Source organism: Gorilla gorilla, chromosome 6, assembly GCF_029281585.2.
Source record: "Gorilla gorilla gorilla isolate KB3781 chromosome 6, NHGRI_mGorGor1-v2.1_pri, whole genome shotgun sequence".
Taxonomy (NCBI): domain Eukaryota; kingdom Metazoa; phylum Chordata; class Mammalia; order Primates; family Hominidae; genus Gorilla; species Gorilla gorilla.
The window spans coordinates 137,928,974-137,955,503 of record NC_073230.2 but is presented as its reverse complement, the minus strand read 5'-3'; the positions used below and the strand labels follow the sequence as shown (position 1 = coordinate 137,955,503).

General features: G+C 57.0%; 4 protein-coding genes across 8 annotated transcripts in view; 1 reads left to right on the top strand and 3 right to left on the bottom strand.

Moving 5' to 3' along the window:
• Positions 1 to 5,661, top strand: part of KCP (kielin cysteine rich BMP regulator) — a 34,211-nt gene extending 28,550 nt beyond the window's left edge. Inside the window, exons 30-40 of the mRNA XM_055392224.2 lie at positions 516 to 595; positions 807 to 906; positions 1,445 to 1,533; positions 1,810 to 1,912; positions 2,003 to 2,145; positions 2,445 to 2,617; positions 2,701 to 2,812; positions 2,907 to 3,008; positions 3,808 to 3,972; positions 4,735 to 5,041; positions 5,214 to 5,661. Coding sequence (XP_055248199.1) covers positions 516 to 595; positions 807 to 906; positions 1,445 to 1,533; positions 1,810 to 1,912; positions 2,003 to 2,145; positions 2,445 to 2,617; positions 2,701 to 2,812; positions 2,907 to 3,008; positions 3,808 to 3,972; positions 4,735 to 5,041; positions 5,214 to 5,482 — 1,643 coding nt within the window. The 3' untranslated portion in view covers positions 5,483 to 5,661. The remainder of the gene's footprint in view (positions 1 to 515; positions 596 to 806; positions 907 to 1,444; positions 1,534 to 1,809; positions 1,913 to 2,002; positions 2,146 to 2,444; positions 2,618 to 2,700; positions 2,813 to 2,906; positions 3,009 to 3,807; positions 3,973 to 4,734; positions 5,042 to 5,213) is intronic.
• A 7,381-nt stretch (positions 5,662 to 13,042) lies between these two features.
• SPMIP1 (sperm microtubule inner protein 1) lies at positions 13,043 to 16,485 on the bottom strand. 2 transcript variants are annotated; one of them, XM_019031092.4, is made up of 2 exons: positions 15,593 to 16,485; positions 13,043 to 13,754 (listed from the first exon to the last, which is right to left on the bottom strand). In XM_019031092.4, the coding sequence occupies exons 1-2, from the start codon at positions 16,011 to 16,013 to the stop codon at positions 13,645 to 13,647; spliced, it is 531 nt and encodes a 176-aa protein (XP_018886637.1). In that variant the 5' UTR covers positions 16,014 to 16,485; the 3' UTR covers positions 13,043 to 13,644. The 2 variants fall into 2 exon arrangements, 1 of the variants encoding a protein (XP_018886637.1); XR_008681270.2 differs by having other exon boundaries at positions 13,616 to 13,754; positions 14,257 to 16,485.
• An 85-nt stretch (positions 16,486 to 16,570) lies between these two features.
• Positions 16,571 to 19,729, bottom strand: ATP6V1F (ATPase H+ transporting V1 subunit F). The gene is made up of 2 exons (XM_004046185.5): positions 19,372 to 19,729; positions 16,571 to 17,052 (listed from the first exon to the last, which is right to left on the bottom strand). Exons 1-2 carry the CDS (start codon positions 19,527 to 19,529, stop codon positions 16,851 to 16,853), a joined length of 360 nt encoding a protein of 119 aa, XP_004046233.1. The 5' UTR covers positions 19,530 to 19,729; the 3' UTR covers positions 16,571 to 16,850.
• Positions 19,730 to 23,164: 3,435 nt separating this feature from the next.
• Positions 23,165 to 26,530, bottom strand: part of LOC101142657 (filamin-C) — a 29,002-nt gene continuing 25,636 nt past the window's right edge. For 2 of the 4 annotated variants that reach the window (XM_055392222.2, XM_055392223.2), the window contains 5 exons: positions 25,797 to 25,929; positions 25,526 to 25,702; positions 25,111 to 25,329; positions 24,227 to 24,440; positions 23,165 to 24,112 (listed from right to left, as the gene is read on the bottom strand). In XM_055392222.2, coding sequence (XP_055248197.1) covers positions 24,064 to 24,112; positions 24,227 to 24,440; positions 25,111 to 25,329; positions 25,526 to 25,702; positions 25,797 to 25,929 — 792 coding nt within the window. In that variant the 3' untranslated portion in view covers positions 23,165 to 24,063. The remainder of the gene's footprint in view (positions 24,113 to 24,226; positions 24,441 to 25,110; positions 25,330 to 25,525; positions 25,703 to 25,796; positions 25,930 to 26,530) is intronic. The other 2 variants (XM_019031088.3, XM_019031090.3) reach the window with 1 other exon arrangement.

Here is a 26,530-nt window from a genome sequence, read left to right as displayed (position 1 = left end):
TCTCTCGCTTCATTTTCATAGTTACCCAGTGAGGGAAGTATTATTAATCTCTTTTTACAGATTAAGAAACTGAGGCTCAGAGAGGTGGATTAATCTAACCTAATAAGTACAGGCACTGAGTGCTGGCATCAGGATTCGAACCCGGGATGCCTGGCTGTGTGCTTCCCTGCGCTGTTGTAGCCACACTGTATTACAGATAGCGGGAGGGAGAGCAGGCCGCAGACTGGCCATTTTTAGTGACCTCAGGCTAAGGAAGCCATGGTTGGTCTGTTTCCAGTCACCTTGCACCCCCACCCGGCCCCAAATAATAGCCTAGCAAAGTTTCTTTTAAAACGTGTAAACTCGACTGAATTGAAGAGAAAGAGGACTTATCCTCCCTGGAGTCAAGGTGCTGGGATATGGGTATGCTCAGGAGTTCGAGTTAGAAACCTGGGGACACAGTGCATGGGGACAGCTGGGATTTCCAGCCCTGTGCCCCTCTTTCTGTCCCCCACTCTGGATTCTTGTCTTCACAGAGGCCTTGAGTAACTGTTCAGAGGGCCTGCTGGGATCTGAGCTAGCCCCACCAGACCCCTGCTACATGTGCCAGTGCCAGGTGAGCCCTCCTGCCTTGGGGACTCACAGAGCCCCTCTTCTTCCTTCTCTGTGGGCTGTGGCTGCCACTCCTCTCCCGCAGCAGCTCCAGGGCTCTCCACTCGCCCTGACATTTGCCCACTTGTCCTGACTGTCACATCCTGCCTATGCCTTACTCCTCCGCCAGCTCCCTAAGATCTGCCATTCTCTACCTCTTGTGTTCACATGGGCAGGACCTGACATGGCTCTGCATCCACCAGGCTTGTCCTGAGCTCAGCTGTCCCCTCTCAGAGCGCCACACCCCCCCTGGGAGCTGCTGCCCCGTATGCCGGGGTAAGTGCCCAGCCTTGGCCTCCACCCTCAGAGGAGCCCAGGGGGAACACAGGAAGGGGAGGCATTCATGGGCCAAGCGGGCAGCCCAGGGTTTGTACTCGGTTTCTAGAACAGAATGCAGGGTTCATTCTTTTCTAGAAATGGAGGGGGTCTGTTCTTGAGGTGGAGAAGAGACCCATGAGGCAGGGGGAAGCTGGGATGAAGCCTAGATTCTCAAGGTCTGGCCTGATGCCTGTCAGGGGGCTCGGGATCCCCAGGCCCATGAAGAGGGCATTGCACTGCTGAGCAGGCAGCTGGCCCAGAGTGGGGTTCCAGCCTCTGGCCCTTTGGGCTCCTAGGACCCTAGAGACATCCTGAGCTCTGATGCGAGGCCTGATGTCTAATAGGCCCTGTGGATACTGGCTGAAGAAATCAACACCATCAGGGTGGTAGGGACATGGAGTGGGTGCTTTCCTGCCGTGAAATGCTGGGTAAGCTCCAAGGAGGGAGGATACAGCTGGAGGGACAGTGCCTGCCCATCCCATGTCTCCCTCCTCAGAATGTGTGGTGGAGGCCGAGGGCCGGAGAGTGGCAGATGGAGAGAGCTGGCGGGACCCCAGCAATGCGTGCATCGCCTGCACCTGCCATGTGAGCTGGGGTGGGCCTGGGAGGGTGGAGGATCTCGCAGATGGATAAAGGGAGGAGTGTCCAACACTCCACCAGCAGATATGGGGTCTTTAAGGGGCAGGGGCATCCCTGCGCCGGGGGAATGGAGCCGAAGGCTGGATTTCATTCCCCACTTGAACTGTGAAGAGTGTGTTGTGGGAGGGGCAGGCAGAAGTCCATGCCCAGAGGCCCCCAGAAGCATGAGGCCGGGGACTCCGGCCCTGCAGAAAACCCCAGAACAATGATGTCTGTCCTCAGCGGGGCCATGTGGAGTGCCACCTCGAGGAGTGCCAGGCCCTCTCCTGCCCCCATGGCTGGGCGAAGGTGCCCCAGGCTGACAGCTGCTGTGAGCGATGCCAAGGTGCACAGCCAGGGTGATGGGGGAGGGGTAAGCCAGACCTTCTGGGCATGTGGGAGGAGCAGCTGACCCTCCCAGCTCCTATCCCTTCAGCTCCCACCCAGTCCTGCGTGCACCAGGGCCGTGAGGTGGCCTCTGGAGAGCGCTGGACTGTGGACACCTGCACCAGCTGCTCCTGCATGGCGGGCACCGTGCATTGCCAGAGCCAGCGCTGCTCACCACTCTCGTGTGGCCCCGTGAGTGCCTCAATCTAAAGTGGTGGGGAGGATCAGGGTGGGGGCACATGGTACCGCCATCCTGGTGTGACCAGGCATCAGAGAGGGAGGCTGGGCTCCTGCAGCCAGCTGGGAGCTGGGGACAGTGCTGTTCCCAGTGCAACCACGAAGTGGTGCCCTGACCTCGCTCACAGGGAGCCTGGGAGCCAGAGTCCTGGAGATCCCTGGAGACTCCGGGAGATGCTTGGTTTTCTGGGAGGGTCTGCGAGAGGCATGGCGGGGAGGGCGGTGTGTCTGACAGTGTCTGGGGCTGAGTGCAGGACAAGGCCCCTGCCCTGAGTCCTGGCAGCTGTTGCCCCCGCTGCCTGCCTCGGCCCGCTTCCTGCATGGCCTTCGGAGACCCCCATTACCGCACCTTCGACGGCCGCCTGCTGCACTTCCAGGGCAGTTGCAGCTATGTGCTGGCCAAGGACTGCCACGGCGGGGACTTCAGGTGTGCATCCCCTGTCTCTCTCCTCCCCAACCCCTACACCCAGCCCTGCTGACCATTGGCACCTGGGACTTTCCTGCCCACAGTGTGCACGTGACCAATGATGACCGGGGCCGGAGCGGTGTGGCCTGGACCCAGGAGGTGGCGGTGCTGCTGGGAGACGTGGCCGTGCAGCTGCTGCAGGACGGGGCAGTCACGGTGAGCAAAGCCGAGGAGTGGAGGAAGGTGGATCCTGTGCTGTCCACCCATGTGCCTCGACATCACCCCTCCTCCCACCTCCTTTATCCTCCAGGTGGATGGGCACCCGGTGGCCTTGCCCTTCCTGCGGGAGCCGCTGCTGTATGTGGAGCTGCGAGGACACACTGTGATCCTGCACGCCCAGCCCGGGCTCCAGGTGCGGCTCCAGGGCGAGTCTGGGTGGGCTGCCTGCTGGGAGCTTCAGTCCTGTTTAGGCCTCTGTATCTGTAGAGGGGGTGGGGATGCCAGCTACCTCCTAGCCAAAAAAGGCAAGGAGTGGGGTGCAGGGGTGTGAGGGGAGGTGGATCAGGGCCAGAGATCTCCCCAGGCAGTCAGAGGAGTTCGGAGTTCTGAGCCTGATTTCTAATCTCGGCTCAGCCTCTTAAGCCACCACCAGCCTCCTCTGGGCCACAGATTTCTCGTCTGTAAAGTGGGGAATGGGAAGGGTCAGTGGCAGTGGGGAGGATGTCAGCTGAAGTCTCCTGGGGGGGTGTCTCAGGTTCCTTCCAACTCTCATGTGGAAGAGTAATTTGCCCCCTGCCCCCAGCAGGAAACACAACTCGTAAATTCATAGAATAAGGGTGTACACTTCTAATCCGGACCCTAATTGTGCTTTGTCCTCTGCAAGGCCCGAACGCCCATGAGAAAGTGAATCCCTGGAAGGGGGTTGCATTTTACGTGGGGCCCAGTTCAGGGATGGCAGCAGGAGAAGGTGCCCTCATGTGGGAGCTGTGGGCAGCTCCTCCTGTCATCTGTCTTTGCCCAGGGCTGGCACAGAATGTATCCACTTGGCCTTGGCCAGGGTGGTGTTTCTTCCAAGGGGAGCCTCCACCTGTCCATTCTCCTCCCCTACAGCACTGGCCGCACTGAACACAGTGCCTGGGGCCATGATGGACCGTGGGCTTCTTAAGGCCCCTGTCCTTCCCTGCTCCCCAGTCCCAGGCCTCTCCACACAGGTGCTGTGGGATGGGCAGTCCCAGGTGGAGGTGAGCGTACCTGGCTCCTACCAGGGCCGGACTTGTGGGCTCTGTGGGAACTTCAATGGCTTTGCCCAGGATGATCTGCAGGGCCCTGAGGGGCTGCTCCTGCCCACAGATGCTGCGTTTGGGAATAGCTGGCAGGTGAGTGGCACAGGAACCGGGGATGGGGATTAGGGGAGACTCAGCTGAGCATGAGTCTCAGAGCAACCCTCTGGCATGGAAATCAGGGAAGGGGGGCGAAGTCACACAAGATAGGCTTTTGGGCTTTCAGGGAGCCGTGGGGGCTTCTTGCCTGTCTTGGTGCTGGAGAGGTAGGGTGGCTTGTCAAAAGAGGCCTCATTGGCCGGGCAGGGTGGCTCATGCCTATAATCCCAGCACTTTGGGATGCTGAGGTGGGTGGATCACCTGAGGTTGGGAGTTCGAAACCAGCCTGACCAACATGGAGAAACCCCATCTCTACTAAAAATACAAAATTAGCCCAGCCTGGTGGTGCATATGCCTGTAATCCCAGCTACTCGGGTGGCTGAGGCAGGAGAATCACTTGAACCCAGGAGGCGGAAGTTGTGCTGAGCTGAGATCGTGCCACTGCACTCCAGCCTGGGCAACAAGAGCAAAACTCTGTCTCAAAAAAAAAAAAAGAAGCCTTGTTACCTGAACCCCCAAGCCTTGCTTTGCCACTCACTGGCTGTGTGACCTTGGACAAGTGCTGACCTACTCTGGCCTTGGTCTGTCCATCTGTAAAATGGGGACAAAAAGAAGGTAGACGGTATTTCATTTGCTGTTCTTTTAGGGAGGTTTTGGGGACTAAAGCAAATGACTGGGTGGGAAGTGCTTTGAAGAGCACGGCATGCAGAGGCCAGCTGCCAGTGGTGCTGTCACGTCGGGGCTGCTCTCCCCACCCAGGTCTCAGAGGGGCTGCGGCCTGGCCAGCCCTGTTCTGCAGGCCGAGAGGTGGATCCGTGCCGGGCAGCAGGTTACCATGCCAGGCGTGAGGCCAATGCCCGGTGTGGGGTGCTGAAGTCCTCCCCATTCAGTCGCTGCCATGCTGTGGTGCCACCGGAGCCCTTCTTTGCCGCCTGTGTGTATGACCTGTGTGCCTGTGGCCCTGGCTCCTCCGCTGATGCCTGCCTCTGTGATGCCCTGGAAGCCTATGCCAGTCACTGTCGCCAGGCAGGAGTGACACCTACCTGGCGAGGCCCCACGCTGTGTGGTGAGGGGGTGATGCCCACTGCAGGTTGGGGGAGGCTCAGCACAGAGAAGAAGGGCAGCCCGGAGGGCTCGGGGCAGGACCAGGCCGGATATGGCGAGTCTCGCAGGGGTACGCACAGCAACTGGGGCAGTTTCAGGTGCCTTGGTAACCCCGCCTCCCACTCCCCCTGCAGTGGTAGGCTGCCCCCTGGAGCGTGGCTTCGTGTTTGATGAGTGCGGCCCGCCCTGTCCCCGCACCTGCTTCAATCAGCATATCCCCCTGGGGGAGCTGGCAGCCCACTGCGTGAGGCCCTGCGTGCCCGGCTGCCAGTGCCCTGCAGGCCTGGTGGAGCACGAGGCCCACTGCATCCCACCCGAGGCCTGCCCCCAAGTCCTGCTCACTGGAGACCAGCCACTTGGTGCTTGGCCCAGCCCCAGCCGGGAGCCCCAGGAGACACCCTGAGCCAGGACAGTGCCTGATCAGGGTTCATCAGGCCAGGAGTCTCCCCTTGGCGAGCAGTTCCCACCCTGGTTAGGGCTGTGGAGAGAATGCCCTGCCTGGACACTGGAGCCTGGGCCCCTGCCCTGCAAAGACCCCCGCCATGTTAAGTCACAAGCAGTAAACTCTAGGCCTGCCCAAACGCTTCCTTGTGTGTGTGTGTGTATTTCCTCCTGGTGCTGGGACAGAGGCTGGGCTGCCAGGAACATGGGGTCCAGTGATCAGTGGCCGCAGAATCACAGCACCATGCTTACTCCTTGCACCTGCATGCCTGGGCTGCCCCACCCAGCCACTCCCTGGTGCTGTCTGGGAAACCCTGCAGTGGGTAGAAGGAGGACCCTGGTGCCCTGGTCTTAGCCCTGTGCTCATTCTGTGTAGCAGGCATGACACGTGGCCCCATGTGGTACCTTCTGTGGATCCATGTGGGATCCTGCAGGGGCTGAGGAACCGCGGAGAAGGGGCTGCATCAGAGAATGGCCTCCCCCTTTCTTGTGGCTTGGGGATACTGAGTGTGCAGGCACCTTCTGGGCCACTCTGAGAGCTAGTGACACGGGGACCCTATGCCTGGGGTGAGAAACAGAAGCAATAGACCGCAATGCAGTGTGGACATGTACCTGCGTGTGCACACAGAAACACACACAGAAACACACATCTCTCAGAAACCCAGATAAGCACGTGCAATGCATACCTGCCTGCCTTCACAGCCACACCCACCCTGGGCAGACATATGGGCAGTAGACACTGGCAGCGTGTAAAGACGTCACTGTAGGGAGGGAACATGGGTTTTGAGATAGAAAAAGTCCAGAATTCAAGTTTTCTTTGCTGCCTACCAGCTCTGTGACCTTGGTGTTTTAGGGACCTTGGTCATGAGGTCAGGGGACTCCATCCTCATTGCTCCCTGCTATTCCAACAGGGAGTGAAGGGCTTTGTGCTCAGGCAAGGACGCAAAAGAGCGCCAGGTTGAATTGGAGGCCACTCAGCCTGATTGCTCTTTCATTGAGGCTGTTTTCTCTTCTGGCCAAGAGGAGGGTCTGCTCCGTTCTCTCACAGAATGGGGACAAAGTAGCCAGCAGGCAAATCTGCTCACGACAGGGCAGGATGTAAAGATGGCAGAGCTCCTGCACTCAGCCCGTCTCCTGATTAGATAACTTAAATGACCCGTCTATTCATTTGTGAGATGAGGATGATAGTAACAAACATCTGGTATGTGTTGGGGAATGAACAGTGACGCATGGACAGCACTTCCTAGGTGGACAGCATGGATAAGCACGTGGGCAGTGCTCGCTGGGGCAGGGCCTCTTACCACTCGCCTCTTGCTGATGGACGGCCTGGGCTCCCGGGACCATGTCTTCCCAGAGGGTATCACATCCATCCATCTCCAGATGAAAAAAATGCTGCCACATGTTAAGACAAGCTATTCCTTTTTTTTTTTTTTTTAAGAGACAGGATCTTGCTCTGTCACTCAGGCTGGAATACAGTGGCGCGATCACAGCTTACTGCAGCCTTGACTTCCCAGCCTCAATCAATCCTCCCATCTCAGCCTCCCAAGTAGCTGTGACTACAGGCGCGTGCTACCACTCCTGGCTAACTTTTTTTTTTTTTTTTAAGAGGTGGGGTCTTGCTATGTCACCCAGGCTGGTCTCAAATTCCTGGGCTCAAGCCGTCCTCCCACATCATCATCCCAAAGTGGTGGAACTGCAGATGTGAAGCACCACACTTGGCCTAGGAGAAGTTGCTTTCTGAGTCAGTCTTCTTGCCTATAAAGTGGGGATAATAATAGAGCCTGCTTCATAGAGTTGCTGCAAGAAAGGTTTATATGTACGAAGCGTCTTCATTCCCGCACAAGCTAAACTGTTGGTAGCAGCTGCTGTTGCTACCCATATTGGGCATATTGTGTGCCCAAATAATGCAGCTGTGCGGTTGATGTGCATATGTATGCTTGTACAGTGTATGTCAAACAAATGCTCACTGGGGGCTGTAAACAAGCATATGCGTATACCTCCCTCTCTCGGGGTCACACTGCTCACTCCACGCTGCCACTTGTATACAGGGCCATAAAAGCCATCTCAGAGACAGGTCAGAGTCTATGAGGCTTGGCCGCGGTCCAGCCAGGGCTCAGGTGTCAGGCCCTGCATTATTGAGGTCAGAGCCTTTGTCCTTCCTTGCTCCTGGCTCTTGGTTTCCTGTCCTCCATTTCCCTCCAGGCTCCGCATGGTGCAGGCAGCCACCCCAGGGGCCTCAGGGCTCCCCTGCAGCCCCAGACAGGCCTTGGCTTTGTACCAGTATCTCTTCTGGTGCCCTGCAAGCCCAGGCCAGCTCAGGGCTGCACTTTGGCAAGTGAGGGAGGGGCACTGCCTCAGAAGGAAGGAGACAGGCGGGGACCTGACACCACCTTGCCCCTCCAGGTGCAAGAGGGCCGCGGGTATCCCCCAGGGCTGGAGCTGCCCCCTGTGCTGCTGCAGATGGAGTGGAGCTGGCGGGCCCAGGAGCAGGTAAGGGCTGGCTGGGGGTGTGGCTGAGGCCAGGGTGGGTGCCCCGTCACGCCCTGGCACCCCATCTTCCTGCAGCTCCTGTGGGACTTGGAACTGCTGACTGGTGTGGAGCTGGGCCTCTTCTGGCCACCCCAGGCCCAGTTTTTCGGTCCGAGGGTCCAGGCCCAGCAAGCATGGAGCCAGCGCTGTCAGCCAGGTGGTAGCACAGGTGGGGACCCTGAGCAGCCGGTGAGTGGGTGAGGGGGCACGGTGGGGACAGAGGTTCTGGGAACACTGGGGCCCTGCTGTGGTGAGGGCAAGCGGAAGGGGCAGGGTTTTGGAGACAGGGCTGGGTTTGAATCTCCACGCTGACCACCCCCGTGGGCTCTGAGTTTACCTTTCCTCAGCTAGAAAATGCCCACAAGGCCGGGCGTGGTGGCTCACGCCTGTAATCCCAGCACTTTGGGAGGCCAAGGTGGGTGGATCACCTGAGGTCGGGAGTTCGAGACCAGCCTGACCAACATGGAGAAACCCAGTCTCTACTAAAAATACAAAAATTAGCCAGGTGTGACGGCACATGCCTGTACCTGTAATCCCAGCTACTCAGGAGGCTGAGGCAGCAGAATCACTTGAACCTGGGAGGTGAAGGTTGCAGTGAGCCGAGATCGCACCATTGTACTCCAATGTGGGCAACAAGAACCAAACTCCGTTTCCCCCAAGCCCCCTGGCCAAAAAAAAGAAAAAAGAAAAAAAAAAAGAAAACGCCCACAAGAAGAGATCTTTCTCTAAGGGTTGTCGGGAGGAAGAGTGGACTCATGGGCTATGCCTGGCACACAGGGCCTGCTCTTTCCAGGCAGGCCATTATTCTCATTCCACAGTTAACGACTGTCTTGGTCAAATCACCTGTGTGGTGATATCTGGAAGCCTTTCCATGTTACCGCAGCGTGGGAGGAAAGTAGCCTGGCAGGGCCCCAGAGAGCAAAGGCACTGATGCCCAGTGTGCGCCTGAGACACAGGGGCTGAGAGCCCCAGCCGCTGGCCCCTCCCTCCAGGGCTGCAGCTGGGCTGAGCCTCCAGGAGGGGGGTGCTGTGGTGACTGGGCCCAGAACAGAGCTGGGAATTGGGAATGTGGGTCCCAGTCCTGGCTCAGCCACCAGCTGTCTGAGTTACTTTGGGCAGGTTAGTAGCCCTCTCTGGGCCAAGGCACTCTCCACTGTAGCAAGAGGGGTTTTCGTGGTGCAACTTAGGAAGGGTTCAGCCGATATCGCTGGAAAGAACTGTGGTCTCATCTGAGGCTCAACTGGGCAGGAGGGATCCGTTTCCAAGCTCCTTTACGTGGAGGGGAAGCGGGGGTCACAGAGTGCATGAATTCCAGGAGGCAGGGATCATTTAGGGGCCATTTTAGAGGCTGGCTGCCACACTGGGGGATGGAGCCCTGTGGACTAGGGTGCCCCCAAACCTTCCAAAATTCTAGGCTGCATTCTCTACCCCAGGACAGGGACTCCCTGAGCCAGAACCATCAGCTCCTGGAGGGATGAGTCTCCCCGGGGAATCCTGCCTTTCCCTCTGTGAACTGGGCTCTTTCCCTGTCACCTTCTGCAGTCCTGCCCGGTGTCCCTCATTACGCCTCCTGGGCTCTTAGTTGCACCCATGGTTGCCCCACAGCCCTTGGAAAGGTTAACCTCCAAACTCCAGCTCCCAGGATCTGGTGATGGGGGAGGAGGGAGGGTACTGGGGGCGGCCACCCGGGACTCAAGTGTTTGGATGCTGGGGTGGGGGTCTCGGGAGACTGGCAGGCAGACTCCCTCCCATTCCAGAGCCCGTGGGCCCAGAGAGGTGCATCAGAGGTAGCCCTTGAACTCCTGTAGGGGGCAGGCAGGAGACCTATCATCAGCCCCAGATCTGGGTGAAACCATGAGTGGTGCAGACCAAGGGTGGGAGAGCCCTGGAGGACCTGCAGAGCCCACACGCGGTACGTCATCAGACAGCCAGGAGGGCAGGGGGCCCCTGGGGCTGGGGCAGCCAGACTGGATTGGGATGAGGCAGGAAAGTCCTCTCCCCAGGTCGCAGGACTTCATTCTTCACTCATTCGTCATCTCACACTTCCTGATGGGAAGGCCGGGACACCCAGTGATGGCAAGTAGGTTTTATTTGATGTGCCAATTCCACCTGGTTGGTACCAGCTGTCTTAGGCACTGTGTCCAGTAGGATTCTGATGCTAAACTGGGGTTCAGGGGAGAAAGTTCAGGAATGAGCATCACTGGCTGCCCAGGGATGAGGGAACAGAATACCAACTCCAGGCCACCTATTTGCCACCCTTCAGCCAGGCACAGGCCACCTGTTTGCCACCCTTCAGCTGGGCAATGGAGATATACAGAGAACAAGGAGACCAGGTGCTTGTCTTTAGATCACAGGCTAGAAATAGCATGACAATAAACAGGCAGTGGAATGGATACTGTGAGCCTTGAGCCTATTAATTTAAATGAAACAGACTCTCAAATTGTTTGTTAAATAATAGATCTAGCAAAGCCATAAGCTTTTTATTGTTCCATCATGCACATGAGAGAGAAGAAAAGTGCCAATAATTATTTTCTGATGGACAGAGAAGTTTTTACAAGTATTTTACGTCTTCAGAAGACAGGGATATCAATTATAACATTATTACCAGAGAAATAAATTTTCTAGTAAGACAACAGATGAGAATTACAGAAGTCGGAGGTTGGAGATTGTTTTTGCAGTTTGTGGCAATTATTTCTAAGGGCCCAGGAGACTCCTTTGTTTAAAAAAACTCTTTGAAAGATGTGTTTTCACAGAGAATGCACCCATTTGGTTACTGTTAGGAATATTCACACGTCTGTATATTGCACAAGAGAACAAGATGCAGTATTCTTGGGAAAGTTCTCAATTTCAGACCTTATGAAACCCCTTTTAACTGGTTTTATGGATGCAGAACAGCTCTCCTTCCTCCACAGCTGCAGGGGAGCGGCAACACATCATCTCTTTTTTTAGATTTCTTTTGTTAATTATGAACACTTGCAGTTTTTAGGCCAGGCTCTGGCCTAAAATTTCATCTTGAATTTCCTTTGATTTTGCTGTCAGAAACAAAGAAAAGGCTAAGGAAGGTTTTTCTGAATAAGAGTAAAAAGTAAGACACCCAGAGCGGGTTTCTTCTCTGGGCCTGATGGGCACACCAGGGCAAAGTGGGAGTGGCCGGTGCTGAGGAACCCAGGCACCCAGCACCGTGAGCCTTCTCACTCCCAGGCCTCCTGTGGTGGTCTTGAGGAAGGGGCTGTGCAGGTCCCTCTGGAGTGGTCTGCCTTGGCTGGGAGGATGAGAAAGATGGGGCGGGCTGTTGGCAGGCACACCTGACAAACAGGTGCATGGCTGGCTGATTGATGAACTGTGACAGCCTGAGGTTCAGACAGCGCCCTCAGGGCACCCCTAGCCATGCACTGGGACTCTCTAAACTTCCTGGCTCTAGTCTAGGTGAACTGTGCATGAGGGGCTGGGACATGAGCTCCCAATACTGGTCTTTGCCTCAGGCTCCTTACAAGAGCTCAACCCCACTACCAGGAGGAGCTTTGGGGTGCCAGGTAGCTCAGAGTGCAAGGTGAAAAGGTCAAGGGTCTCAGGTTGGGGATGGCAGGGGTGGGTCTGCCCGGGAGGAGGCTGCTGGGGTGAGGGGGAGGCTCTTCAGTGAAGCACCTTCCACACTACATAAAATGGCTTTAACAAATTCAGGAATCAGGCAAGGGCTGGCCCCTGGGTTCTCCAGGTTCCCTCTCAAACCTGGGCCCAAAGTGCTTTTCCTTTCCAGGACCTGGCCCAGAGGGAAGAGAGGAGTGAGGCAGAGCCTGAGACCCAGGAAAGAAAGCTCACTCCCGGGACCCCTGGGCCGGGGGACCTGCGCTCCCAAAACCTGCCTTCCCAAGATGCCCTTGAAGGGCTGGGCTCGGACCCGCACCTGGGGCAAGAGACAGCAGAACTTCAAAGACCACCAAGGATGGACACCCCTGAGTCTGAGAGAGGAGGACCCTCAGGATCAGAAAGCAGAGACCCCTCAGCGTAAGAGAGCGGAGGCCTCCTGGGGCGAGATCAAAGATGCTCCTCAGAGTCAGAGGTCTTGGGAAGGCAACATTTCACAAGCCTGGGAGGTGGCTCACGGAGAGGCCACTGTGCAGCCCCCAGAGGAAGGCGGCCCCCATAGCCATCCGAGGGACTCCTGCGGGTCCCTGAAAGCACAGACGACTCCAAAGCCTGTGGGCAGGGAGAGCCCAAACCTCCGGAGAAGGACTACCACGCTGACGCAGAGCATGATCAAAGGCGAGACACAAAGGTCGGCACCGGCGGTGGCAAAGCTGGGGGCCGCCCGGGAGGGGGCGTGGGCTGCGCTTACCGGCCCGAAGCCCCCGGCCCGGCGGCGGCTCCCAGGTCGCGGAGCCGGAGCCGGGATGCCAGCGACCCTGCGCGCCGAGGTATCCGGGCAGCAGGGGCTCCTCGGGGCTCTCCGGGGCCCCCAGGCCTGGAGCGCGATCCGCACGGGCTGCAGGGCCCTGGAGTGGGCCCCGCTCCGGGGGAGCAGGAGGTGGGCCAGGCTTGGCTTCCGGGTGCCCTCCGGGGTCGGGGGGGAGGGGGGCGGCCCTGAGCGTCCCAAGGCCTTGAAGGCCGCGTGGCCGGCGCCCCTAAGCACCGCCAAGGCGCCTGCGGGCTTAAGCGCGGCGCAGCAGGTGACGGCTCTGTAGCGGCTGCTGGAGCTGCACAGCGCGGCCAGGCGGCGGCGCCGCCGGCGGGACCGTGAGCAGCAGCGGCTCCGGGTGTGTCCCCACGCCGGGATCGGGGCCTGCCTGGAGCGGGCGGGGCACCGAGGGGCGGCCGGACGCTGACTGCCGCCTCTGCAGGTCCTGGAACGCCTCCACATCGCCAGGAACCGCCACTGCCGGGTTCACCCCGTGGGGCTCCCGCCCAGTCCGGCTCAACTCCCGCCACAGGCAAGACCCCTAGAAGGCGGTGGGGCCACAAGGAGCCTGCGCGGGGCCGAGCTTGGCGCGCCCGCGTCCCTTTGAAGTGAGCGCACTGCACTCCGGCAGTGACTCGGCGGGGCGCGAGGGGCAGGTGTGCCAGGTGCTGCCCCGCCCGCCCCACTGAGCCGCGGACGCTCAGCGCTCTGCACCGCTAGGAGGACGCGGCTGGGCGGCGGCGCGCCCTGCGGGAGCAGCTGGAGCAAATGCATCGGGAGAGGACCGAGCGGCTGCGGGCCCTCGGGGCCAGGTGAGGGGCGGGCAAGGAGGGGTGTGGCGGTGGCAGGAAGCCCCTTTCCCTGGCCTCCGAGATGACAAGCCGCTCTCTCCCCAGGAACACCCAGAACTTCCTGGAACTACTGTGTTCCCCTGGTGCTGAGGATCCCGTGCCTGCGAAGTAGTGCTCGCCCTTCCCAGCCCCCTCTGGTCATTGCTGGGTCCTCAAAGGGATGATTAAAGAGATGAGGGTTACGGAAAAAGCAAGAGGGCAACTTGCAGGTCAGATAGTTTCAGAAAGGCCTGAATGCAACCTCAGGGACAGGGAGAGCAGAGGGGCACAGACACACACAGCAGCTTTGCCCCACCAGGAGACCTGTTATTTCTTCTTCCCTCCCCTAAGCCCACACCTGGCCCACGGTCAGAGGGCCAGGTCTCGGGGATCAAGCAGTGCGAAGGCCCCGTTCTTGCGGAAGAATGACTCAATGCGGCACATCTTGCAGGAGACCAGTTCTTGCTTCACTGGGGGGCCTGGGAAAAGATGTTAGAGGCCAAGCATGGGTTCCTGAGGGAGGGACACGCAGAGCATGGGAGCCCTGTCTGTCTGCACAGCCATAGGAATCCGTCAGTGGAGTAGCCACTTTGTGGGAAGAAATAGAAAGTGCTTTGGAGGAATGGGAGCTATGGGCAAATACTGGGAGCTGGCTGGATGCCAGGATACAGCAGCCATCTGCCATCTGCCATCATTACCCTAGCTTCAGGATCCTCTACCTGCAGGGAGGGGGGCCACCCTAGCCTGCTTGTCACAGGGACAGACTGTGGAGAGATGAGATTTCCTTCGGCCTCCTGCTCCCTCCTTCTAGGGCTCGCCTCCTGCTTTTGTTAGGAAGTTATTTCCCTGACTTCCCCTTTAGGGGCCTGGGGGAAAGGGATGTTTGGGGGCAAAATCTCAACTGAGTCAATCCCCAACCATCCACCTTTTCTGCAAGACACTCAAGCAGCTGGAGAAGGGCACAGGGCTGAGGAGTCTCACCTGACATTCATGAGCTCAGACAGCAATGGGATGTGCAGCAACATCACCCAGCAGCCCTGCCTGGCACATGCCTGTTCCACACCTTTCCTCTTCATCTCTAGTTACTCCACTGCCTCAGCTCAGCTCCCTCCCCGCTGATGGCCTTGACTCAACCTCACAGAAAAAAGACTCAGCCGAGATGGACGGGCTTCCTGCCAATGCCATCCCCTACCCCCTCTGGCTCAGCCCTCCTGCCCCCACTCCTATCAGATTCCAGCAACTTGAGCTCCCTAGGAGATCTCATGGATTTAAATAGCACCTATAGGCTGGGCGGTGGCTCATGCCTGTAATCCCAGCACTTTGGGAGGCTGAGACAGGCAGATTATGAGGTCAGCAGTTCGAGACCAGCCTGGCCAATATGGTGAAACCCTGTCTGTACTAAAAAAACAAAAATTAGCTGGGCGTGGTGACACACACCTGTAGTCCCAGCTACTCGGGAGGCTGAGGCAGAAGAATCTCTTGAACCTGGGAGGCAGAGGTTGCAGTGAGCCAAGATCGTGCCACTGCATTCCAGCCTGGGTGACAGAGTGAGACTGTTTCAAAAAGAAAAAGAAAAAAAAAAAGCACCTATATTCAAATGACCTCTGAATTTGCATCTTCAGCTCTGACTTCAATCCAGACTTATAGACACAGCCACCCTATAGACACTTCAAGCATAACATAGCCAAACACACATGGCTAAATAGGACCTGTTCATGCACGCTCCAGCCCTGACCTCTCCCAGTCTTCCCTGTCACTGCAGCTTTAGCTAAACACCTGGGTGATTGATCTCTCTTCCCCTTATTCTCACATTCTATCCACGGGTGAGTTCCACCGAGTCTTCCCCCAAAACATCCTGAATTGATTTCAGCTCTATTGCTGATCCCTCAGGCCACTACCACAGGGTAACAAAACAGATGCCCAACTCATGTGCCAGATTCTACCATTTCCCCTGAAAAAGCCACTGCCTACATACAGGTCAGGGTGACTTTTTAAAAGGTTCATCAGTGTCACTCTTGAAATCTGCTTAGAACCCTCCATCAGCTTCCCTGCACAACAAATAAAATCCAAACCCATCCTTATCATCTGGCTCTCAGCCTCGGGTCCTCAGAAAGGCCTTTCCTGACAATCCAATAAATAGCAGCACATGGCCGCTGCCTCCCTGCCCACCACCACTCCCTAGTTCTGTGGAACGTGTCGACACTTCTTGGCCATCTCCTTGCTCTGTTTATGGTCTGGACCCTTCACCAGGATGCCCACTCCCTAGCACATGGCTAGTGCTCTGTTTTTGAGGTGATTTCCAAGAGGTTGGGCTCACCCAGCTGCCAGCCATATGTGAAGCTGGTGGTGACGGGGAAGAGGTATCGCGTCTCTGGCATGTCCAGTTTTCGAGTGTTGAGGTAGCGGTAGCGCCCCTGGAAGTCGTGGGAGATGCCTTCATACAGCAGGGCTCGGGTGACAGGTGGTACCGGGTACATTTCCGACTGAAAAGGCGCCTCTGGGACAGGGCTGGGCACCTTGGAAGGGGCTGACTTGGGGGCGGATGGGGGTGAGAGTGGGGCTTTGGGGTGCAGGGTGGGCAGTCTGAGGGGCAGGCGGGCTGCAGCCTTAGCCTTCTGCTTGGCCTTCACCATCAACCCATACTTGCGGTACCATTCACAGTGCAACATCTTTTCCCTCAGATATTCCTCCTTCCAGAAGTTCTGCCGTAATGTGTCTATGTTGAGCTGCCGTGACATGGCGGCCAGGGAAGGAGTGGCACCAGGGTGGCCACAGCTGAGGGGTGAGCACAGCAAGCAGAGTGCTTCTGACGGCGAGTGGCTGCCCAGGCACAGTCACCTGGCAACCATGCCTCACCTCACACAGGGCCAGGGTTCTACTTGCCATGCCCCCAGCATGAGCCTGGCTTCCTGAGGCAGCCTGAGGCCAGGGCCCACTGGTTAAGAGCCCTGCTCCCCAAAACTCCCGCAGGGCCCACGCGGGATCTGGCATCACAGGCTCCCAGGTTTCGTGTGCTTTCTGCTTCTGTCCTTTGGGTCTGGCCCCCTTCCCAGCCCAATGCCGAGCAAGGTGGGGGAGGCAGGAGCTGAGCTCAAGCCTCCTTCCATTCCTCCCCAGACCAGAGCTGGTCTTCTCTGATCCAAGGACCAGTCCTTGAGTTCTGCCTCCCGGCACAATCCTCCTGGGCCAGCTCTTCTATGCCTGTCTTTGGCAGCACCTTTTCCATCCTTGCCAACCGAATCTGCCCCATGGCCTCACCCCACACATGTCCTTTCCAGCACCCAACCCGTCTGGAGAGAAGCAAGAATATGACTTTAATTTAACATCAACAATGACACTGTGTAACAGCACAGGGAAGAGGTAGTGGAGGGAGATGGTCAGGCTTCCTGTTCCTTAACCAGCTTTGATTTTAACAGCAGAGCCCCAGCAACCTAGAAGCGCCTCACCTAGCCTCTTAATGGAGTGGGAAGGGGCAGGGAATTGGAAATCAGAGGCTCAAAAAGTAAAGAAGGCTGATGGCAAGCCTGGGGAGAGGCCTGGAAACGAGGGAAGGGCTGAGGGCTATGAGGAGTCCCCTAGCGCAGGTCTTCGGCAGTGAACATGCCCCTGGCCCTGCGCAGGATGGAGTCCTTGGCGGCGTCATATGGGTGCTCCTTGGAGGGGATCTCCAGGACAGCGGGGATGGACTGCTGGTGGGCATCCAGGGCATGCCGCACCATCTCTGCGATGTACTGGTTGATGAGGATGATGCCAATGTCATCTCGGTTTAGAAATTGCCTGTGGGGAGAGATGAGAAGGGAGTCCAGGACAGCTCTGGGGGCTGTCGTCTCTCCTACCCAGGCAGCCCTCTCCGAGTTGTTGGGCTGGGCTGTGGAGGGGAATGAGCATGACCCAGAGGGCACAGAGGACAAGAGGAAAGGCTGCCACGCTCAACCCTCTGTCAACCCTACCTAGAATCAATTTCATCCCAAAGCGGAGGGTCACGCTGATTAGGGTTGGCTTCTACAACACTGCCCGGAAGGCTTCCAAGTGAACTGGTAATGAAGATTGATTAGGGTGCACACTGGTGTATTCAATATGCAGTGATGTGTCAGAAAGGGGAAGGATAAGATTATATGTATGCAGATCCCTTTTTATGTGCAGATACTGAAGGCCAGCTGTGATGGCTCACGCCTGTAATCCCAGCACTTTGGGAGGCCGAGGCAGGTGGATCGCTTGAACCCAGGAGTTTGAGACCAGAATGGGCCATAGTGAGACCCCCATCTCCCCCTCTCTCTCTCTCTCTCTCTCTATCTATATATACACACACACAAAAATGGCTGGATGTGGCAGATCTATCTATCTATCTATATATATACACACACAAAAAAATGGCTGGATGTGGCGGCATGTGCCAGCTACTTGGGAAGCTGTAGTCCCAGCTATTTAGGAAGCTGAGGTGGGAGAATCACTTGAGCCTGGGAAGTCGAGGCCGCAGTGAGCTGCGATCACGCCACTGCAATCCAGCCTGGGTGACAGGAGTGAGACCCTGTCTCAGAAAAAAAAAAAAAAAAAAAAAAAAGACACATTAACTTTTAAAAAGAAAACAAATTATTTAAAAATAGGGCTGATGAGACCACTGAAGGCCTCAAGGTCTATGCTGATGAGGGTGGTGGAGGGGTCAGAGGGAAAGTTTGGCATGAACCAAGATCACAAGCTAGGAAGAGGACACCTTGATGAAGGAATCACACTTTCTGCACAAAAAGAACCTGGCCTTATGCTCCTTCTCTCCCGTGGTCACCCACCCATTCATTTGTTTATTTTATTTTTACTTTTTTGAGACAGGGTCTCCCTCTGTCGCCCAGGCTGGAGTGCAGTGGTGGATCTCGGCTCACTGCAGTCTCCGCCTCCCAGGTTCAAGCAATTCTCCTTCCTCAGCCTCCTGATTTGTTGGGATTACAGGCACCCGCCACCACGCCTGGCTAATTTTTGTATTTTTAGTAGAAATGGGGTTTCACCATATTGGTCAGGCTAGTCTCAAACTCCCGAGCTCAGGTGATCCACCCGCCTCGGCCTCCAAAACTGTTGGGATTACAGGCGTGAGCCACTGCACCCAGACTCATTCGTTTATTTACTGATTAAAAATTACTTACTGAGCACCCACCCCCTGCCAGTCACTGGGTTAGATTTGATCTCTGAGGTCCCTTTTGGTTGGAAACATAAAAAATTCTTGAAGTAAAATTTGTCCTTCTCCCATGATAACTTGGGTCACTTTACCAGACAGCTTAGAGATCGGCAGATAACAGCCTCCCAGGTCAGGGACTACCTAATACACCAGGCAGCAGGAACCAGTCTCAGCCAGCAGCCCTGGGCTGGACTGTTTGGGGGAAACAGGTGAGTGGTTTATTCCTGAGACTTGGTACAGGGGCCCTGGAGAAGGGGTGACGAATAAAATAGGAGGCTGGTATCCTTAATTCCAGTCACCAGGACCCCTGGTGGATTAAAAGCATGCCTGCACCCACACTCTGACCTAAGGCAGGCAGTGAGGGCTTGAGTGCAAGGTCTTAGCAGAAGGCTCTCACAGTCCCGACATTTCTGCCTACTGTGCTCAAGACTACAAGGAAATTCCGAGGCCGCCTGAGGAGACCTGCAAAGAGTGTGCACCTGGCTTACCGGAGGCAGAAAGGGTTGGGATTGGGTTCAAATTCTAGCTCTGCCTCTGCCGACTCGTAACTTTAGTGTGTGCCTTACCCTCTCCGAGCTTTAGTTTTCTCACCTGTGAGTAGGACAAAAATCATCCCTGCCTTACGGGACGATGGTGAGCCTCTAAAGGAGGAGAAAGCAGAACAAAGTCCAAGCCCACTGTCTAGGCTGTCACGAGCTCTGTTCCCCTTCTTTCATGACACACGATCATGTGAGGTGGGGGGCTCGTGGACCTGATACAGCTTCTGTCCCACCGAGCCCCAAACGGGAACTTGGGGCGCGGAGGCCTCCGCTCCGGAAGGGCGGAAGGACTTTCAGGATCGTCCCCTCACCCACGTCCGGACAGCCTCCAGCCTCGCCCCGCACTCCACCGAGCAGCAGAAGGGCCCGTTCAGGCCTCGCGCGGTACCGTACCGGAAAGTGTCTTCGATCTCATTGATGGTTGTATCCTTCTCCACCACCAGGAAATTGGGATGGCGGTTCTTGTTAAGCTCCCCTATGCCGCCCAGCAGGAAACCAGTCACCGTGTCCTCGTCTCCGATCACTGCGATGAGCTTACCCCTCCCCGCCATCCCTGCAGCCGGGCAGAGCTCACCCTAGAGCACCAGAAGCCACTGAAACCCCGCCTCCGCCGTACGGCGCCCCGTCGGCCTCAACTCCCACCCTTCGAGCATGCGCAGTCCTCCCAGCCGCATTCCGGGACATGCGCATTAACAGCAACAGGCCTCCATGTGAATACGCCTGCGTCGTAAAGACAGGCCCGAACCAGGGGACTACGATTCCCAGAAGACCGCGCGGCACCACGTCCTTCGCGGGCATTCATTCGTTCATTCACTCGTTCCTTGGTTCATTCGTTCAACAAGCGCTTTGGACCTGACGCTGTTAGACGCCGAGACCCCAGAGAAGAGACGCAGTTACTCATCTCAAGGGCAGGGTCTGGGTCTTTATCGTGTATGTATGTGTGTAACTATGACACATAGTTAACAAGTAACACACGTTTGTTCAGTTAAAGGAATGCAAAAGTTAATGATGATACTGCCTAGTGAGGTGGAAAGTCAAGGGAACAGGCGACTACAAAGCTGTGTGTTAATGGTTAGAATGTGAAAAGTATATGGAAGCACACATCCATGGTAACTAACCCATGGAGAGAGGGGGCGTCCAAAGAACCCTTCCCCAAGAAGCTTGCTTCAGATCTAAGCTGAGACCTGAAGGACCTGCAGGATGAAGGGGATAGAAGTGAGGACAAGACGGTGTTCTAGGCAGAGGAACAGCATGTGCAAAGGCGTACTGACTAGAGAGCGTAGGGCCTTCAAGGAAAGTTAAATAATTGGTAAGGCCAGGCATGGTGGCTCACGCCATGCCTGTAATCCCAGCACTTTGGAAGGCTGAGGCAGGTGGATCACCTGAGGTCAGGAGTTTGAGACCAGCCTGGCCAACATGGCGAAAACCCGTCTCTACTAAAAATACAAAAAATTAGCCGGGCGTGGTTGTGGGCGCCTGTAGTCCCAGCTACTCGAGAGGCTGAGGCAGGAGAATTGCTTCAACCCGGGCAGCGGAGGTTGCAGTGAGCCGAGATTGTGCCATTGCACTCCAGCCTGGGTGACAGAGCGAGACTCTGTCTCAAAAAAAAAAAAAAAATTAGCCAGGTGTGGTGGTGCACACTTATAGTTCCAGGTACTCGAGAGGCTGAGGCAGCAGGGCTTGCTCAGGAGTTCAAGGTTACAGTGAGCTATGATCACGGCACTGCACTTAAACCTGCGCAGCAGAGCGAGACCCTGTCTAAAGAAAAAAAAAAAAAGGATCTGCAGGCTGGGCGTGGTGGCTCACGCCTGTAATCCCAGCACTTTGGGAGGCTGAGGCGGGTAGATCACCTGAAGTCAGGAGTTTGAGACCAGTCTGGCCAACATGGTGAAATCCTGTCTCCACTAAAAATACAAAAAAAATTAGCCCAGTGAGGTGGTGTGTGCCTGTAGTCCCAGCTACTCGGGAGGCTGAGGCAGGACAATTGCTTGAACCCGGGCAAGGGAGGTTGCGGTGAGCTGAGATGGCGCCACTGCACTCCAGCCTAGGTGACAGAGTGAGACTCTGTTTAAAAAAAAAAAAAAAAAAAAAAAATCTGGAAGTTATCCTGAGGACAGTTGTCCTGAAGCTGCTGAGGGATTTCAAGTAAGAGAATGCTATCGCCAAACTTACGTTTTAGAGCTGTCACTCACTGTGACTGTGCTGTGTGCAGAGGCGAAACTGAGGGAGGAGAAACCAAATTGGGAGGCCATTGTGAGAGATAATGGTGGCCAGGACTCAGGTGGTGATAATGGGAAACGCAGAGAAGTAGGTAGAGCCGAGAGATATTTAGATATTTAGGACAAAACTGGTTTCAGAGTGGATGTGTTTGGGGAGTGAGGTAGAGAGAGAGACCTGGGTGATTTCCAGGTTTCTGGCCTGTGCAGCACATGGATGGGAGTAACATTGCCAAGAAAGTGACCTCTGTAAGATGAGCAGGCTGAAGGGGAAGGAGTCACTCTTTCCTCCTCCCTTTTAACAAACCAGCACTCCCGGTGTCTGGCATGGGGTTTGTGAGTTTGGAGTGCTTGAGACGTGCCCGTGGTCTGGTCTAGCGATTGTATGTGTGATAAGCTTGGGATTCGGGCACACCTGGGTTTCAATCTGTGCCCCACTACTTAAAGGTACGGTTTCAGACTCATCACTGAAATTCCCAGGGCCTTGGTTTCTTCAGATGGTAGTAGCCCCACCTCATAGGGCTGTTATGAGGATTAATGAGGAAGGGCCTGTAAGGCTCAGCACCCAGGGCCACACTGTGGCTGGCTGGAAGCAGGCAGGCTGGAGGTCTGTGAGCTTACCAGCCAGACACAGGTGGAGGCAGCCGAAGCTGAGGGGGAAATTAGCACATCTAGGGGTGAGGGTGAGGGTGAGGGTGAGGGTGAGGGGGGCAGAGAGTGAGGATGGGTGTGTGGGAGGGTGTGAGGGAAGAGGGAGGAAGCACAGAGCCTGGTGAGAGAGGTGGGGAGGTCAGGGATTAGGAGTTGGGGCCTCGTGGGTTTTTCTGCCAAGCCCACCACCATGTGCTGAAATGCCCAGGTGGGTCTAGATTGTGGGATCAGTTGAATGAAAGACTTCTTTTCCCTGCTGCAGCTACTCAGCTGCTCATTTATTCATTCATACCCATTCACTCACTCATTCACACCCAGGGCCAGGGAGCTCCATCTGGTGGGGAGCCGTGGATACATGGCCACAGCTCACGGTCGTAACTGCAACTAGAGATGTGTCCCAGGGCAGTTTGGGAGCTGGGGGCACTGATCCAGGAGGGGTAGGGAGGGGTCCAGGAAAACTTCCTGTTGGCCAGGAAGATGAAGAGGGTGGGGAGGCAAGGGTGTTTCCGGGCAAGGGCCCAAATTACGGCATGGGTGCCCAGTTACCTAGAGGTAATGAAGGGGGGTTGGAGGTGGAGGGTACAATGGAGAGTGGGCTTGCTGCCCAACTCATATGGCTGGGGAGGCTGCTGTCTGAACCTGGGGGGACTTGGAGACCTTGTCAGGAAGAGGAGACTTTACTCTGGAGCAGGAGGGAGTCACAGATGGCCCTAAACCAGAGAGGGGCATATACTGTCTTTAAAGTGACCCCCCCGCCAAGCTGCAGCATGGAGGGGAGGTTGGAGGGAGCTGGCCAGGGCAGGGCTGGTGCAGGAGTTCAGGAGGGAGGGCTGTGCAAGCTTAGTGCTGGAAAGGGGCATGAAACACGCCAAGTTGATTCAGGAACTGACTAGGGGGAAGGTGCTGAGTCTGCAGGTGGTTCTGCCTGCCTGCTGGTTGAGGAATATTCCTGTTTGAGTCAGTGCTCACTGTTTTAAAGTCTTAATTTGAAAAACATCCTTGAGGTCAGGCTGAACTGAAACTGGCCTCCCAGGGGTCCTGGGGAAGTACTGTAGAACACAGTATCCACACCCTGTACTGTCCACGAACCCTCCCGCTGGGACCCCTTCCCACATCCCCAAGCCCCCACCCCCGGTTCTTTCAAGCACTCTGCCAACATCCCAGACCTCACTTCTGCCCCAGGACCTTTCCCTCGACCTGGGTCAATCTTCCAGGGAACAGCCAGGCCGCCTCTGCCTCCCCAGGGCCCGGTTTTTCGTGTGGCAGGCCAGAGGGCAGCCAGCCACACAGAGCACACCCCCAAGGAACAGCCAAGCCTCTGCGACAGCCGCACTTTATTTGGAGTTTTCCACCTAAGCAGCTCCCAGCTGAGCTGCATGACATGTGCAAAAGTCCCCTAGAAAGCTGGGCCTCGCAGTGTGTAAAAAAGGCCCCCCATGGGGCAGAGCCGTGCAACCATTTTAAAAAAAGAGACAGTGAGAGAGAAATCAGGCCCCCTGGGAGCCTGGCTTGGGTGGAGTGCACATCGCTTGGGCCAGTCCATGTGCCAGGCCACTCCTGCTGGTTCAGGGGCTGTTTTCTTCTCTGATTGTGCTTTCCTTTCCAAGTCCTTAAAACTCTGGGGTTGTAGCCACCAGAGAGACCAGAGCAAGTCCTCAGGGGCAGGAGGGTATCTGGCCGGCAGTGCAGTTTGAGGGTGACCTCACACACAGACACCCACAACACAATGCTCCCCCACTGCTCAGCCCCGCCAGAAAACTCAGGGCTTCCCTGGCCTCGCAGCCCACTCGTCAGCCCCTTGTGTCCCAGCCTCTGCCCCTGAGCCTGGCTCCAGTCTCCCCTCATGTCACATTCCCAGGGAGGGACACTGTCCTGACACAGACAAGGTCCTCCAACCCCTGGGGCGCGGTGGGGTGGGGAGGCTGGGCCTTCACTTCACCCCCAAGGCAGGTGTTTGTAGTGTCTGATTCTGTGCGTGTGTCTGGGTGTGGCACATTTGTGTGTGTGTGTGTGTGTGTGTGTGTGTAATGTGTGTGTGGCTGGAGGTGGGGGCTGAGGCTGGGGAGGCACTTTTGGGATTCAAGGGACCTTGACTTTGAAGGGGCTTCCAGGGACACTTTCGTCACCCCACTTGACAATGAGGATGTAGTCCCCTTTCTCCTTGACAGTGTAGGTGACATTGTACACCCGGTTCCCCATGTGCTTCACGTACACCTCCTCACAGGGGGTCTTGGGGCCATGCACGCCCACCATCATCATGTTGGTGCCTGGAGAGGGAGGCAGAGGGACAGGTTCACACCAGGGAGTCCCCTACTGTGACCCACACCCTGCTCCCTGATGGCTTCTTGCTCGCACCCCGGGAGACGCCCTCCCCCCGCCACCTGCCTGCTTTGCTGCAGTCCACGGTGAAGGAGTTCTTCTGGCCCACGAAGGCCTGGGACAGCCCAGGGCCCCGAGTCACCACCTTGCTGGCATCCGAGGAGAACTTGGGGATGGAGCTGTAGCTGGAGCCCCGGCTTGAGGAGGACTTGGTCACAGTCTCCACCAGAACCGTGGATGTTTCGTGAAGGCTGTGGCCTCCGGACAGCCTCGGACCTGAGGGGCGGGTGGAGGAGGCACAAACCTAGTCAGAAGGGCTTCCTGTTCTTCCCCAGGCAGGGGACCCTCGGCCAGCACTGCCACCCTGTGGGACTCACTGCCTGCATTTGAGGCTCCCCCCCAAATTCCTCCAAGGGCCACTCTAGGAGCACAGCCCCATTCCCAGCCAGGGCCTGAGCTGCCAGCTCCAATTGGTGCTCCACCCTAGGGCTGGGGCCTCAGATGCTGCATCCCTCATCCTTGCAGGCTTTGTCTGGGAACTCAGGCTAACTCACAGGGTAAGAGCCACTTTACAAAGGAACACCCACCCAACTCATCCTACAGACAGCCTCAAGAGGGGAAGCTTGCTCAATACCGACTGTGTCTTCTTGGAGCGGAGGAATATGGGAAGCCAGGAGGGAAGAAAGTGGTGCTAGAGCCTGAGGAGCCAGCGCAGGCCAGAGCTGAAGGAGTGAGGGGCCACGATGGAGAGGAAGAATGGGATTTTTACATGATCATGCCTGACTCCACGGAACGCGTACTGTGTAGAGCCAGGCCCACCTCTAGGCCTGGTAAACTGACCATGATGTCTGGGGGCAGACTATGGCCTGGATGTGCGTGGCCACCGGAGCCCTCCAGGCTGGGCTGGGCTGCAGGCTGGGTGGACCTCCCCCAAACCGGCACTCACCAGTGACCTTGGCCTTGAAGGGGCTGCCCACGATGTGCTGGGGGCCACCGTACTTGATGGCAATGAGGTAGTTGCCAGGGGCCATGGGAGTGTAAGTGACCACATGGCCCTCAGGACACTCCCGACAGTCCAGCTGCACCTTGGAGGGGCCATCAATGGTGACAGACAAGGCCCCCGAGCCGGCATTCAGGGTGTTCACGATGAACTCTGATGACACACCTGGGGGCCAGAAGTAGCAAGGCTGAGGGCAGGAAGGGCTTGTGGCCCAAGAGGGACTGGGCCCCAGCTCCCTGGACAGCCTCTGTGGGGACTCCTGGCTTAGGAAGCAGGGCCCCTACCTCTGGAGCAAAGCAGCACCAGACTAGTGGCCAAGCACCCCCAGAAGTCACCCTGTTCCCCAGCTCCAGGCACTCACCGGTAGTGCCTCCCTCGAGCCCAGGACCGTAGGCTGACACCAAGCCTGGGTCCCCAGCCTGGCTCTGCTCCCCAACGCGGATCTTGAAGGGACTTCCAGGGATGTGGGCACCATTGAACTTGACATCGATGGAGTGGACGCCATTCTCGTGGGGGATGAAGCGGATGGTGTGCTTGTCTGTGGATAAAGGGTTGGTGGCTTAGCCTCCATCCTTCCCCTCCCCAGAAGGCCCCAGCCCGGAAGGGAGTTGGCAGGGGCAGGGCCAGCTCACCACTGTCCAGCTCAGAGACGTAGCACTCCTCCACAGCCCCCGAGGGTGTGTGCACCCGGGCATCAATCACGCCCCGGGCACCGTTCAGCTGCACGGCAAAGGACGCTGGCTGGTTCACCTTGAGCCCCGTCTCCTGCAAAGGCCATGGAGGATGCTCAGACTCCTGGGAGGCCGGGGCTGGAGCAGTCTTCTCTGAAGCCCCACACGGTGCTCACTGTAAGCCCAGCCCAAAGGCTGCCGCCACCCCATGCCCAGCCTGGCCCCTGCCTGCCAGCCCAGCCTGGGAGCAGGAGGAGCCAGGGTCCGGTATGCAACCCTATGTGTGCACCTGCTATCCTAGCTGTGCTTGGTGTGTGGGAGATGACAGACGATGTGCCCTGTCCTGGCTGAGGAAGGAAGGGCCCCACTCTGTGTGAAGCAGGCTGAGGGCGGAGGGCAAGTGCCTGATGGGCTGTGTGGGCTGGGGGTGCCAGAGAGCTCTGAGGTAGGAAGCTGAGTTTCACTGGCCTGGCCTGGGAGAGCTTCCTGGAGAAGGTGGACCAACAGGGAGGACCAGAAGAAGCACAGAAGGGCTCTGGGGGAGGGATTGGAGCCTGCATCGGGGAGCCCAGTTCAGGAGTGGGAGGAGGAGATGCACAAGGACTCTGGATGGGCTAATGTGACCACCCTGAGGGGCAGCCAGGAGGCGCGTGGGAGAAGGAGGTGGGGTGAAGCCCATTCTGTGCGCCTTATGC

Excerpts from the sequence above, each read along its gene's own strand:
- SPMIP1 (XM_019031092.4), bottom strand. The coding sequence starts at position 16,013 with ATGTCACGGCAGCTCAACATAGACACATTACGGCAGAACTTCTGGAAG. Across the intron at positions 13,755-15,592 it reads CACATATGGCTGGCAGCTGG|GCCCCCCAGTGAAGCAAGAA; the intron begins GTGAGCCCAACC and ends ATCTTTTCCCAG.
- ATP6V1F (XM_004046185.5), bottom strand. The coding sequence starts at position 19,529 with ATGGCGGGGAGGGGTAAGCTCATCGCAGTGATCGGAGACGAGGACACG. Across the intron at positions 17,053-19,371 it reads GAGATCGAAGACACTTTCCG|GCAATTTCTAAACCGAGATG; the intron begins GTACGGTACCGC and ends CTCTCCCCACAG.